Genomic DNA, 15,000 nt, shown 5'->3' on the forward strand with positions numbered 1-15,000 from the left:
CCGTCACCAACTGTCAGGAACTGTCACCAACTGTCAGGAACTGTCAAAAGCTGTCACCACCGGTCAGGAGCTGTAAGGAGCCATCACCAGCTGTCAGGAACTGTCACCAGCAGTCAGGAACTGTCACCAACTGTCAGGAACTGTCACCAACTGTCAGGAACTGTCAAAAGCTGTCACCAACGGTCAGGAGCTGTAAGGAGCCATCACCAGCTGTCAAGAACTGTCACCAATGGTCAAGAGCTGTAAGGAACCATCACCAGCTGTCAGGAACTGTCACCAACTCTCAAAACGATGGCCCTTCCATCCTTTTTATCCTGAGCAGAGCCTCAAGCAGACTTCAGCCAAATCCATCTTTCCTGTTGGCGCATTGTTGCACATGCCCAACAGTCAATTTCGCGATCATCCCTTCCTTACCAGAGCAAGACAACCCCCAATCAACACAGGCCCGGCCCACGACGCCACATTTTGGGCGCTGCACGGACGCCAAAGGGTGGCCATTTGCCAGAATTGCCGAGCGAAAACGTGGGCACTCACAAGATGTCAACGGCGGCCTGACATAAGCAGGAGCCAGCCAGCATCCATAGAGCTGCCAAATGGGGTGTTAAACGTCGATGAAAATGGTGGACGTCAACATCGGTGAAAGAGAGGTGGGTGTCGAACGTCAATGAAGGATAGGTGGGTGAGGTAAATGATCTACAGCCACATTTGACCATCAGAATAACTGTTCAGAAAAAGCTGCAGTGTGCTTAATCAAATGTCCTGTAAGTCCAAAGTGTAAATAAATCATCCACCTCCAAGCCAATGTGTCCCAATGGAAAGGAGTAGAACAAGCCTCCATTTGGCTAATGGCTATCTCTCGCATGAATGAACGTGTCGAAAGAGGAAAAGGCCATCCCATAAAACAGAGAATCTGTTCTATACCCTTCTCAAATGCATCAAATAGTTGGAATCCCACCAGACAAAGGGATGGGTGTATTCTGGACAATCATTTATGAAAATAACTTTCTGAGGACCTGAATGTTGTGTGCATTAGTCGGATCCGATTCTGATATCCAAAACAATATATATATATATGCAAGAAATAAGGAAATACAAGGACATCTAACACATGAGGAGGCCATTCAGCCCATCATGCCTGCGCGAACACCATACTAATTTATTTACACAAGATCCAAGGAAGATAATGCAAAAAAAAACATTAAATTAATGAAATAATTTTTTTTCTTCCCCTCAGTGGAGGGGGCATGGTTAAAAACACACAACATCAACCACACAACCCCCCTTGACAAGACCCCCACCAACAGCACTCCGTACACAATCACCCATCAATGCTCAAACTACCTAAAAGCCCAATCAACATCCCCATACCCCTCTATCTCCATAACTTCCAGGTACCTATCTAATTCTAATTTAAACTTATCTACTTTTTCTGCTGCCACTACCTTTCCAGGGAGACAATTCAATGCATCAACTACTCTCTGCTGAGTGAAAGTCCCCTTCCTTACTACCGTCTTAACTCTCCTCTTCTTTACTCTCAGGCTATGGCTCCTGGTTCTATCACTGTCTACTCTGTTGAATAATTCATCTGCACTTATTTTATCTCTCTCATATTTCCTCGCAACTCCCTCCTTTCTCATGTATAAAGTCCTGTCTCCTTCAGCCGCTCCTCATCGGTGAGTCTAGCTCGGCCCGGAATCAATCTAGTAGCCTTGCGCCAAACCTTCTCTACGGCATCTACGTCCTTCCGGAACTGCGGTGACCAAAACTGCACACAATATTCTCGATGTGGCCCTCACTAAATTCCTGTACAATGTCAACACCACCTCTTTTGGTTTATAAATGATCCCCCTCCAAATACAACCTAAAACGCGATTTGCTTTACCTCGCTGCCTGGCACTGTGCTGCCTGCTTACCTCTCATATCTATTACCACCCCGCAGATCCTTCTTCTGTGTAACACGCTCCAAAATTACCCCTTGCATCCTGTAATCTTTATTTTCATTGTTCTTTCCCATCCCCAACACCTTACACTTGCTCAGGTTAAATTCCATCTGCCAATCTTTTGCCCAATCTATGCAAGTACCAATACTTTCCTGAATCTGATCACCACCCCTTCTGCTATCTCACCTCCAAGCTTTGGGTCATCCGCAAATTTGGAAAGCTTATTCTTTACCCCATTATCCAAATCGTTTATGTAAATATTGAATAGCAATGGTCCGAGTACTGATCCCTGAGGTACTGACCCCTGCTACTTACATCCTCCCAGCAAGACATCCTCCCACTTACAGCCACTCTTTGCTTCCTACCACTAAGCCAGTTTGCAATCCAATTATCTACCTGACCAGCCACTCCACAAGCCCTCACTTTGCCGAACAACCTCTGATGTGGTACCTCATCAAATGTCTTCTTCAAGTCTAGATATACTATGTCCACTGCCTTTCCATCATCCACCCAATCAGACACTGCCTCAGAGAACTCTAAAAGATTTGTTAAACAGGAACTACCTTTGGTATACTGTATATAAATTGACACATCCCATTCTCTTCTGCATAAAGCAACCTAGAAGGCTTACACAAGGTAAGCACTTTTGCTGTTTCATACCCTTCCCAGAGTTCCTCCACAGCTGTAAAGACGTTCACACATAGTACACACATGAGAATCCCAATGCTACACACCCCTTCAGCAGCCGGACCGGTTTCATCAGTTATTGGCGAATCATCAGCGACAGCGCAGACAGCAATGCATAACAATGAGGCTCCCAAGCATGTACCACATTCAAATGTCGAAAGCAGTCAATAGATAAATAATAAAGAAAGACCCACCCAGATTTCTCACCTCCAAAGAGGCTTCTGCAAAGTATTGACTCAGGGGGTTGAATACTTATTGACCGACACAAGACATTTCAGCTTTTAATTTTCAATTGATTTGTAAAAATTTCGAAAAAATATGTTTTCACTTTGTCATTCTGGGGTATTTTGTGTCGATCGTTTACAAAAAAAATTAATTTTAATCCATTTTAAATTCAGGCTGTAACACAATAAAATGTGAAAAAGTCGAGGGGTGTGAATACTTTCTGAAGGCACTGTATGTGCTCAAATGGGAATATCAAATCGGTGAACTCTTGGAACATTCAAATTTGGAAAATCTTTCCACGAAACTTTACCGAACCAAACCGAACTCAATTCACCCTGACTTAAAAAATTAAATGGTGAAAGTTCCCAATTGTGGATGTTGTCTTTGCAATGCTGTCAACTATAAAGAAAAAAAACAAAAGACTACTATTGGCTTATCTATTATGAAAGACGTCGTTTATTTTGGTTCATCACAAGAGGTTCCCTCGGAACATATCCAAACAAATAAATCAGTATGGGGTCTCTTTAGCCCTTGACATCGTAATAGTGCTTGAGATCGAGCATCCTGGAATTACATGTAAAGGTCACACCACCTGGTGAGTTATTCCATTTATTGCCAAAGCCATCCAAATGCCACTGCACAGTGATGCAGTTTACTGGTCCACAACGGGATATTCAACTGATTTTAATTTGGGTGCTTTGTTGCAATGACGATTTGAGTTTTTGCTACGATCTCAGTAAAAATGTTACACAAATCTAAATTACAACTTTGGTTCATTTCAAGGACACATCACAGATCTGATGAAATCAACGAATGACGTTGTGGTCGTTTCTGGTCCCTCTAGCACGGTATAATGAACTTCATTCCTGGCATGGAGGATTGAACAACAAACTTTCGTTGTTGACATAAACACAAAAGGACAATGGCTTCCATCAGAGCTCTGTAGTTTTATTGTTAAGAAATATCATGCAAAGCAGATCTGAATAATTATGACTTTCGTGTTTTCAAAATCTTTTTCTTTTGATGAAGTGATAAAACTTGGGTTGGCCTGTTTGATGGTCCAATCTGAGCATAACATGATGCCAGCTTATGATGATTTCTCCATTATCTCCCTTTGTCTTGCAATTCATATAAATAATACTAATATCCTTGTGCTCTACGTGATGTAGGTGCGAGTTCCTTCATGAGACGAGTGGGTACTCCCACCTTCTGGGTGGGAGTACTCTTATTGAACCACCTTCGAAGGGCAATGTGCTGCAGCACAGTCTTGGGAATGCACTTCACAATTTTTGTCATTTTTGAAAGAAATTTTTATTCATCACAACATGTCGTACTCCATATCGAAAGATAAAGGGAGATGATTTGTAATACCAATTACCACCAAAGGTGGCACTATTTTTTCCACCTGTCAATTTTTGGGTTTTGGAGACATCCACATTTGCTCCACAATAGTAACAAGAATATTCAGATCATTATTTTAAAAAAAATATGAAGAGATGTTAAAATCGTCACCTACCTCAAAGTCCATCTTGAATCTCTGCATGGCACCAAGGTCAATGAACATTCGTAAAGCGGCGGTTATCATGGTATCATCATCCAATGAGAAGTCATCAAAAATGAGGTCCTGAATCCCCAATTCACATGCCAGTGGTATACTGTCTCCCTGTCGAGCACACGAAACTGATGATGGTCTGCATAATGCCTTCGTCACAACCCCCCCCCCCAAATTGTACATGCATTCCAGCCAAATTATAGTCTAAATCCACCAGGTATTTACATGTTTTAATTTCATTTTGCATTCAATTGCTCTCTTTTTAATTTATTTGGGCTAAACAAACTTCAGGTGAAAGTAGTTTGAAAATCTAAGAGAGAGAGAGAGAGAGTCGACTAAGTTGTTAATCTGTCTTTGCCAAGACCCACTGAGTGTACGCTGATCAGTGCACTCTGCTCCACAGGTGAATCTCACAGGGACATTCAATAATTAAAGAGCTTCCACTGAACAGAAGCATTTCTCACCATCCACAACAGGGTCCTGGCATGACACAGGCTCTTTTGTCATTGGAGACGATTGGATTCAGTAATAAGTAGAAACGAATGCGGCAAAAGGCTCAATGACTGTATGGTGAGTGGCTGACGTGCAGTGCCACTGAAGAAATCTTGATTAAACTCCATTTTTACCGAGTATGGATGGGCAGAGAATGGCCAAGCTTTACATTGCCTTGTGTGCTTTGTGTGGGATAATATTTATAGTTTTGACCGTGATTTGTACTTCCAGATTACCTTCAACTTGTCCACTTCTGCGATCGTGCACGTTGCATGGTAGGACAACACCTAAAAAAGATGATTGAGTAGACTGTAAAGCGATGCTTGGAATGTACTGAGATTACCTTGTTTATTTTCAGCAAAATAATTGTACATCAGATATGACCGAGATTTAACTTTGCAAGACTTGGTTATTTAAAGCAAAACTACACTACACTGCATTAGTCCAAATGTCACCTCAACTTTGTCTGGAAATGGATGAAAAATAAATTAAAGAGTTCAGATTGCTTGCTTTCTTCGATCTCACACATGTGGCAACAATCAAACACTGAATGACAGATTTCTCTGGATTACTCAATGCTATTGCAAGGTGATCAAAACTTCATCAATTAAGGTCTTCAATGGATTCATTTCATGGGGTAACTCAAGAGATATATCAATAAATATATCTGTCTATCGATGTACATTTGAACACAAATTAAAATGGAGACGCCATGTTCAGACGAACGTAGTGAGCTTCATACTCAAGGCGTGCACATGAGAGAATAGGAAACAACAACAATAACAACAACAACACAATACCCCGGCAATTTGTAATCCGTGTCGTCGGCTATGACCCTTTTGCTTCGGGTTTTTGTCATGGGGAATGATGCATCCCGGGAGATAAAGGCATCGTCAGAGACATGAAAGACCCAAATATCAGACATGGTGTATATTTCCTCCACTGATTTTAATAAAGATATCTCCCGCATCATCAAAAAATAATTTTTAATCGTGATTTACATCATTTGATCGCTGATCCCGAATCCAGGCTGAAGTAACCGGAAATTGCAGCATCGAATGTAAGAAGAATGCTACGTTCGCTTTGAGGCTTTGCCTATTCCATATTACCTTCTTCTTCCGGCTGCTCCCGTTAGGGGTCGCCACAGCGGATCATCCGTTATGATCCACATAATGATTTGGCACAGGTTTTACGCCGGATGCCCTTCCTGACACAACCCTGGTCGCCTCTTACGACACAGGGATATGGTACACCTATTCTAACCGGGGCATACACTGGGCCCAGTACACTGGTACTCACTTCACCGACCTCGGAAGGATGACAGGCTGAGTCAACCTCCTGGTGTGTATTAATTCAAGCAGCCAACGGGGCTTGAACTCAGGACCTTTTGGATCCCAAGCCACTACCACAACCACTACGCCAACACCAGGCTATCTATTCCAGTTGAGTATTCCATATTACCTAACAATGAAAAATCACATGATGTGAGATCAGGCTTGTGTTTCGGGATTTTTCCACGTGTTGGTTGAATCTGGAGTTGCTTCAACCAAATACATCGTGCTTTTCTGTAATATTTTCAACCCTGTGCTCCTGTTTTGTTTTTTAGGTTTTTTTTGTATACAAAGTAGAGGCTTGTGGAAGAGTTAGTACTAATTCAACAAGAAAAAGAGCAATCAGAGATTGCAGATCCTCGCCAGGGCTTTTTTTGTATGGTGTATTTTTGTGGCATTTGTGCACTGGTGTGTTACGTGATTAATAAGAGACATAATTAGAATTGCCACTTCATAACTGCTTGCAGTGATGACTGGGTACCAAGACGTCCCACTTTGATGCAACCACGCTTTGATCGGACACCTGACCCTGACCCTGACCCATGACGTTTTAAAATTATTATTCATCATTCAATTGAATTCAGAATGGGATTAAAATAACTTCATTTCCAATCAAATGGAAGACCAAATAAGTACAGTCCTGCAATGGAGTCATCAGAAGGAACGCAAACAAGCAAAAAATAAAAAATGAAGTCATCACAGGAGGAACCTGGATAGGATTCACATTTCAGCTGCTACTACTCTACCCTCAAACCCATACAAGCACAGCCAAGCGTGTCTTGTTTAAAAAAACAAACTCAAATCAACAAAAAGAACTGATATCAAAAAATTAAATAATTGTGGCTGCCAGACCATGCGTCTGATCAAGTGGAAATTTAAAAACTCTATTCCTCATCATTACTAAATCATAAATGTGAAGTTTCACATCAATTGATCAAGCAATTCCAGAGAAAACATTTAATATTTTTCTTCAATCCAATATGGCTGCCAAACCATGTGACCTATCAATTATTCCTCAACAAAGTTGTACACCCATGGCTTGGGTTACATTTGTGTGAAGATTCCCCTCAATCTGTCCAGCCGTTCTGGAGAAGAAATTTTTTAGCGGTTATAGGGGAAATCCAATATGGCTGACAAAACATGTGACCTATGAGATCATATGTGTGAACCTTTTGTCCCTCATGGATGGGAGGTCATATGTGTAAAGTTTCACCTTGATCTGTTCAACCACTTCAGAGAAGAAGATTTTTGAAGGTTTTAAAAAAAAACAATTTGGCTGCTGAATCACATGACCAATGATGACATCAAATTTTCTTCTGTGGATCATTTCATCCCAAAATGACCTTGAAAATTTTTCATACTGATCAGATGTAGTGTTCTGCATATGCAATTATGACATCATGACGAAGGCACCTATGATGTCATCAAAAAAAAAACACACATTCCCCATGAGGATTACTTGCTATGTGCCAAGTTTCGATTTTTCCCTTGGTGCGGTTTCAGAGATACAGAGGTCCAAAGTTTTTTCCATTTTTCCAACATGGCTACCACACCACGTGACCTATGACCTCGTAATTATGATTCTAACATTCTGCATGAGTAGTGGCACCTCTGGTGAAAATTTTGTCTCAATCCGACAAACGGTTGCAGAGAAAAAGATGAAAGTTCTGTGCGGACAAACAAACAAACAGACAGACAGACAGACAAACAAACGGACCCAAATGCAAAACCCTCTTCACAAGGGGAATGAATGGATCATGATGTATCAGGACAAGAGGAACAGCAATGTGAGGTGGGGAAAGGGGGGGGGGACACCAACAGCAGAGCTGAAGTTCAAGCCAAGACAGAGAGAGGTGGACAAACAATGGATGTGGGGAGGAATGGGAGGCAGGAGAGGATGTATGGGATAGGCTATGTTGATACAGCAGGAAACTCTCTGGAGGGAAAACTGGAAATTTGGAAAGACAAAGGATTGGGGTGGGGGGTAGGGTAAATGAGAGAAGAAAATATCATGGTTTTGGATTGGGGATGATCGGAGATGGCGGAGCACAGCTGTCTTGAAGACCTGTAGAGAGAATAAGATTGAAGAGAACGTGAAAGTTGGTTCGACAGGTGGGGGGAAAAAAGGAACACACTAGTAGGGAATTCGGAAGAACACATTCCTCTGCCACGTAATGCCTGATCCACAAGAACATATTGGGCCCATTACATTTTTGAAATATGCTACAGTACTATATTGTTTTTGGCCTTATTTCTCAATGGTGAAGAATCACTTTTAAAAGTAAATAATTATCGTTTACAGATCCAGATTCAGATCTTCACCAAAATCAAATCAATTCTTCCTTGTCACACATCCAACATATCCACCAAGTTTCATCCCAATCCGTCCACAAGTTTCATTGAACAATCCGTTCAAAAATAACATAATATTATAATTTAAGCAAAATCCATAAAACAAATTTGACCTCAAAAATAATTTGTGATTGATTTCAACGGCCAAATCTGCAACTCCTCTTAAAATTTCAAGTCAATCGGATGAAAATTGACAATTTTTGAAATTCGGCCGATGTCCTTTTGGCCGATGTTAATCTCGAAAATAATTGGTGGTTGAATTTCGTGACCTAATATGAAAATCCTCTTCAAATTTCATGTCAATCAGATGAAAATTGAGGATTTTAGAAATACCACATTAGTTGTTGACCTTGGGCCTATGTTGACCTTTTCACCTTTTGAACCCAAAAACAATAGGCTTCTTCCGTATGACAAACTCTACCATGTGGTGAAGTTCCGTGAAGATCGGTTTAAAATTGCGACCTGAAATTGATAAACAGACAGACAAACAGACGGACAGACAAACAGAATAACAAAATCTATGAACCAATATACTTGAAAAATCTTCGATTTTGCAAGTATCAAACAGACAGAAAGGGGTGAAAACATCACTTCCTTCACCTTCAGCGATGAAGGTAATGAGTGGAGGTGAGCAGTGATCCTGGATTTAGGAAATTTCACCAGAAGGAGGTTGATCGTGGACCATGTGTGCCCTCCAGATACATGGGGGTTGGGGGACAAAACACGGAAAGAGCAGATCGTGCAAGAACAGGAAGGATGTGGAAGAAGACAGAGACCTCTGACCTGCCCACATTGGTGAAGTGATAGGCCCATAGATTCAGCTACATCGTGGGAGATTCCAATAATATTAAAGGCCTTGGTTTCCAGGACGTCAAACTGAGCAAGATGTGAGGCAGAGGAGCCAGCCCAGAGGGGAGTGCAGTACTCCATGAAGCTGTGGATGAAAGCTTAATCGGTGGATAGGAGTGCAGATGTGTCAAGAAGGACTTTGTACGACGGAGGATGCCCCGTCGGCTGTTGGCTTTGGAGGCCAACGTTGAAACGTGGTTTGCCCAAGAAAGATCATTGATGATTGTGAGACCTGGGAGTTTGAATGATTTAACTTCCCCAAGAGGATTGTTGAGAAAGTAGATAGGAAGTTTTGCCAGACAGTCCTTTTGTGGAGAGAGAAAGTGGGAGTTTGAGATGTGTTAGGATTGAAACACATCTTCCAATTGTTTGACTAGTTTGTGATTTTTTTTTCAAGGTCTGAAGAGAGAGAGAGAAAGGGCTGCAGCCTGTCTGTCTGAAAGATGAGGGATGTCACTCACGGCAGAGGGTGGAGTCATCAGAAAATAGGTCAAAAGGATTTTCCAGGAGTCATCAGAAAATAGGTCAAAAGGATTTTCCAGATAGTCAGAGAGATCAATGATGAAGATCAAGAATGGGACTGCACCCAGAACACTGCCTTAGGAAACTCCAGGGTTGACAAGGAGAGGAGATGAAAGGATTCCTTCGGGAGTCGAGGAAGTCAGGAAGTCATGCATGCAGTTGGGCTTGGATGCCATAGGCAGACAGTTTGGAGAGTAAGGCCGGATGTCAGACTGTATCTACAGCACGAGATATGTCCAGAGAGACGGCCCTGAATTCCTGTCTGACATTGAGAACCTCCATTATCGTTGGGTAAGTAGAAGCAGCATGTCCAAGGTGGAGTGACCTGGTCTGAAACCAAATTGGTGATCTGAGATGAGGACATTGGAAAAAAAGGAAGGATTTCATATCAACTGCGATGATGGATTCCATGACCTTGCTGACGATTGGAAGTAATCTGTTTGTGTTTCCATCCAATATACCATGTTAATTCATACCTTGTCATGCTTTATTGTCAAATTTAGTTTTGCGTTGTTCAAGGCCTACTCCCTGGATAGCTGCCTTGAATATTCCATGTCCCTTTTGACACTGTGTTCCTCGTTTTGCTTCTCCACCCCCCCCCCTTTCAAATGTTATACTTTCTACCTCATCAACATTATCCCATTTCTCCCAAAAAATGTTTCTTCCAAAAAACATTTTAAAATGTTTCACTTTCCTCATTTCACCATCAGAAGTACTCCAAATGTTCTTCTTCTTCATCAGTATCTATTCTTCTTCTTATTCACAAAGATTATTTCACAAAATTGTGTCGGCTCAGCACTTGGTCCATCAACCCACTTTGCCGTAGCTACAGTACTATCTTTCTCCATGTCGTCAACGAAAAATTCTGACCACCCATCCTGTAATTTCTATCTCCGTTTGTCCAATTTTGGAATCTTGAGAAGTCCAATTTGCAGTTGTCTGCACACGACAATAAAATCCCCTTCATATCCTTTAGTAGTGTCAGTACCCCCCCCCCCACATCTCCTTCATGCATACGTCCTTCAAACGACACCCCTTCTATGTATCCCCTTCTTTAGCATTGCTCCACTTCATATCCCCACTTTCCACATACCCCTCACCCCATCAAAACTTCATGCCCCCATTTCTGCATCTGTCCTCAGCATACCCTTTCAAAGCTTCCCCCTAAACCCACCGCCTCAAATCTTCCCCTCAAAGCCTCTCCCTCACTCTGCCACTCAAAGCCTCCAACCTCATCCTGCACCCTCCCAACACATCCTCCCCTTTCCTCAACGGTGTGGACCTCAAACACCTGAGGCCTCCGCTCCAACATGTCAGATCTCTCAATCCAGGCTGCTGCCGATAAATCGGTATTGAGGAACTGAGCACTCCGGTAGAGTTACAGTTCTGGAGCAACCTCCAGCGACCATGATCAATCTCCTTTGCCACACTATCAGCAATGTCATACCAAGTCCAGTGATGTGGCCATGGGGCTGAAACCATGAACCAGCTATGCTAAGTCCACGACATTTCGCTAAGACAAGGAACTTCGTGCTATTGTGGTTCCTCATTCCAGACCCATTGGAACCAATAAATGTCTCATAACCATCCTTATCAATGCCAGTCGATGCATTGAAATCCCCCAAGAAGAGAAGAGTAGCTCGTCTGTGGCACTGATGAACCACAGACTCGAGCATGGCATAGAATGCGTCCTTCACTGTGAGGTCACTCGCTTCAGTCGGAGCATATACAGAGACCAGGGAAATGACACCCAGGAAATTACGAATCCTCAGTCTCATAATACGCTTGTTGAATGGTGTTACCTCAACTACCATAGGAATCAGCTTGTTGGACACAGCTACAGTAACTCCCCGACTAGTAGTAGGTGTAGCCACCCACCATGATCTCACCACTGTCCAGTGTCCGAACCTCAGAATATGCTGCAATGCTGACATCCGGATTCTGGAGCTCAGATGACAGGTGATTATCTTTTCTTAGAGTGAGAACACTCCAGTTACCCATCTGAAGCGACCACCTCGAGTTAATCCATGTAGACTGCCGTCTGGTGGACGACACCTTAGTACCACCTGACACACACCACCACAACTCGACCCAGCAGGGTTTCCCCGTAGTTTCCCCCAACCATAAGAGACTGGGGGTTCTGAAGGCTTTGCCCCAATGCCGTCATTCGGTGAGCTGCCATGTGAAAGGCAGCTGCGCAGGAGGTGCTCCCACGGAGTGAGTTCTTCTGGCTTCGATTCATGTTAGTAGGCCTATATGTTGCGGAATGAAGTGTTTCAGGGTAGCTGAAGTGCAAATCCTACCACCAACCTACTAAAAAAGGTAACCCAACTTCAGGACGGCATTCGGCCATGCGCAAGCATTCAGACACAGTTGTGCATGCCAGATATGGATAGCCATTGACTCACTTGGAGCTTCTCTGCCCTTTGATTTTGCTATCCATAAAAAGGGAAGCTGAGTCGATACAAGGTGTTGCTTGTACTGTGATGTCATCCAGAATGAGCGCAGAGCAATCAATATCTTGTGGGTACATGGCTGTGACTCCCAGCACTGTAAAATGTCCATCACTTCATTGATTGCCCCTCACCAGAAGAGTTTTGTGCAGTGCACATATTGTTGCTGTCAGGTGATATCAATTGTTAGTCAGATGGAGAGACTGCAGTAACTGATTGATTGGCGAAGGCTGTGCAGGACCTTGTTTTACGTGGACGAGTAGATGTATTTAACACTCGCACACTTACTCGGTGAAACAGGCCTGGTTTCCATGCATTGGCAAGGCAGTGCGATGAAAACTTGGATGTCTTGGAGGCTGCAGCAAACTGTGAATGATGTTAACTGAAGAAATCTTTAATTTGTCTGCCTTCTGATGGCAATTCTTCCATCAAGGGCTCAACTACCCTTCCCAGGTGCTCATCTGCCCAAAGCTCTGAGCACTTCTAAAAATACTCGACATAGTTTTTATTTCAAATTAATTTTGACACAATCCCTCAACTTACTGTACATTCTTCCAGCAACCCTCCTCCCACACCCCTCGACTCCCTGTCAGTGCATCATCTTCCACCCTCTGTCACCTCGCTCCACCATAGGCCAAGGTTTCATATTAAAAGTATTTTTTTATCACCCTGTGTCTAAAAAGGGACCAGGCAACAATTAGTCTGATATCAGACAGAGACTGAATAGTAAACAACTACAGTTTCACAACGATGTTAATTAATAAATCCTCAGCTCTGCTGGTGGACTTCATCCACATTTCTCCGCAAGCAGCAGAAAAACCAGAAAATCTTCTGCTGGAAAATTTGGAAGTGCAGGGTGATGCCTGGCCACACTCACTCAATACAAACACCGACTAAAAGCTAACCATGGCTGCATAGAGCCTGGTATGTCAATAAGAGGCTTTTTCCTCATTCTAAATTCAAAAAGTCAAAGGTCAGGGTTGCAGCCTTGCCTGTGGCTCAAAGTTCTACCTGGCTCACACAAACAATCTATTTCAAGATACACACAACAGGAGATAATGACAAAAAAAGGAGCAATGGTAATAGGAAAACCCACGTCCAATGTCATTATGAGCAAGAGTTAGGGTTCCATGATGTTTCAGCATATATCAATAAATGGCAGTAAAGTTGCTAAAGTAGCCATTTGTTTATTACTTGCATTCATTAAAAGGAAATACAAAGAAATTGAGACAACAAGATACTATTTTGGAAATCGTGCCCATGCCAAATCCACATCCAGCACTCCCACGGCAGGTGGTGATATCTTGGATGGTAATACCCCCTTTTTAGGTCATGTCGCAAATACGTCGTCATGTGATAAGTACCACTTCTCGATATTCGTCGTCTCAACTCGCACTTATTTCGTTTTAAAACCCATACCTTTTATTCTCGAGTGTTTTCAGAACTTACAAGACCGATAAAGACTCCAGAATACATCGCTAAAATACCAAATCGGGAGATCACAAAATCGCCGAAAGAACTACTGTACTTTGTGTCGCACGTAAAGAAATGGACTGCGCTGTAGATTGGCCAAGAGGTATTGTGGAAGTGTTACCTTGGAAGTGAAATTAGATGTTATTCATCAAATTGATGCTGGTGAATGTGCCCTTGATGTTGCCAGGTTATGAAGTTTGCTTCCGATCAATAAATATGCTCATGCTTATTGAAGGAGGAGAAAGAAGCCATAACACCAACTTCAACCCCTCCTGGAAGAGGTTTATTTTTTATTTAAATATGTCTGGTAAATTTTTTTATACGTATGTGCACTTGAATATAACTGTCATTAATTTATAAAGGGTAATATCATAGGTAAAAAGCAAAATATAATACCTGAAGTCGTGACATGAGGGACGCCAACCCACCTCCCCACCCCCCCCCCCCACCCCCACACTTATTCCATTTATTCCATTAATTCTCATGAGAAAAATTTGTTTGACTTTCGTCGTTTCAATATTCGTCACACTTTTCAGGAGCACATCCACAACGTCATTCGGGGTCTGCGAGTTATGCTAATTGTACAGCGAACCCTGAGCAGGGAGTTTGGTCACAGTACTGGCACACAATTGACGACTCTTTTCGAAAATATACTCTGGAACCTTTAATGTGCACAATCTGAATGTAGAAGGTAGCGCGTCAGTCAGCTTTACATCCCCGTACGAAGATTGACATGCTCCAATTCACAACACCCATTGCTGCCACTGTATCAAAACAGCAGTTTATGCTTAATCCTGACTCAGTGGTTGAGTGCAGACGCACACTACCAAATGAGCTCTGTCATATAATGTGTAGAGTAAGTATATGAAGAAGTTGATTGTACATTGACAATGCCAAAAATGAAGTCCCTGAACAATTCAAAAACGTAAAATTGTCAATTTGTATTGTATGAACACTTGGCATGAATTCCCTTTATATATACTACAAAAGCAATAAATGATACATGAGCATCCATCTTAAAGGTGTATAATAATATGAAGCACACGCTTCCCATGTGTAATGCATGAGACTCCATTTTTGGAGTGACTGTCATTATGAACTTACATCAAGAGCCACGGATTGCT

At 42.3% G+C, this 15,000-nt stretch overlaps 1 protein-coding gene and 1 long non-coding RNA gene across 8 annotated transcripts in view; one reads left to right on the forward strand and one right to left on the reverse strand.

Annotated features, from left to right (window-relative positions):
• PDE11A (phosphodiesterase 11A) overlaps nucleotides 1-15,000 on the reverse strand; it is a 324,082-nt gene that overhangs the window by 126,957 nt on the left and 182,125 nt on the right. For all 7 annotated transcript variants that reach the window (XR_015061190.1, XM_085893118.1, XM_085893115.1 and 4 more), the window contains exons 10-12: nucleotides 14,981-15,000; nucleotides 5,133-5,183; nucleotides 4,369-4,515 (exon numbers count right to left, since the gene is read on the reverse strand). The exon at nucleotides 14,981-15,000 is cut by the window's right edge and continues 73 nt beyond it. Coding sequence is in view for 6 of the 7 variants with exons in the window: in XM_085893118.1 (XP_085749244.1) it covers nucleotides 4,369-4,515; nucleotides 5,133-5,183; nucleotides 14,981-15,000 (218 nt within the window). In the remaining variant the exon portion in view is untranslated. The remainder of the gene's footprint in view (nucleotides 1-4,368; nucleotides 4,516-5,132; nucleotides 5,184-14,980) is intronic.
• LOC147022332 (uncharacterized) overlaps nucleotides 527-15,000 on the forward strand; it is a 19,094-nt gene continuing 4,620 nt past the window's right edge. Inside the window, exon 1 of the long non-coding RNA XR_015061193.1 lies at nucleotides 527-647. This is a non-coding gene — a long non-coding RNA (uncharacterized LOC147022332). The remainder of the gene's footprint in view (nucleotides 648-15,000) is intronic.

Source organism: Eptatretus burgeri, chromosome 8, assembly GCF_056783735.1.
Source record: "Eptatretus burgeri isolate ZD-2024b chromosome 8, Ebu_testis_v1, whole genome shotgun sequence".
Taxonomy (NCBI): Eukaryota; Metazoa; Chordata; class Myxini; order Myxiniformes; family Myxinidae; genus Eptatretus; species Eptatretus burgeri.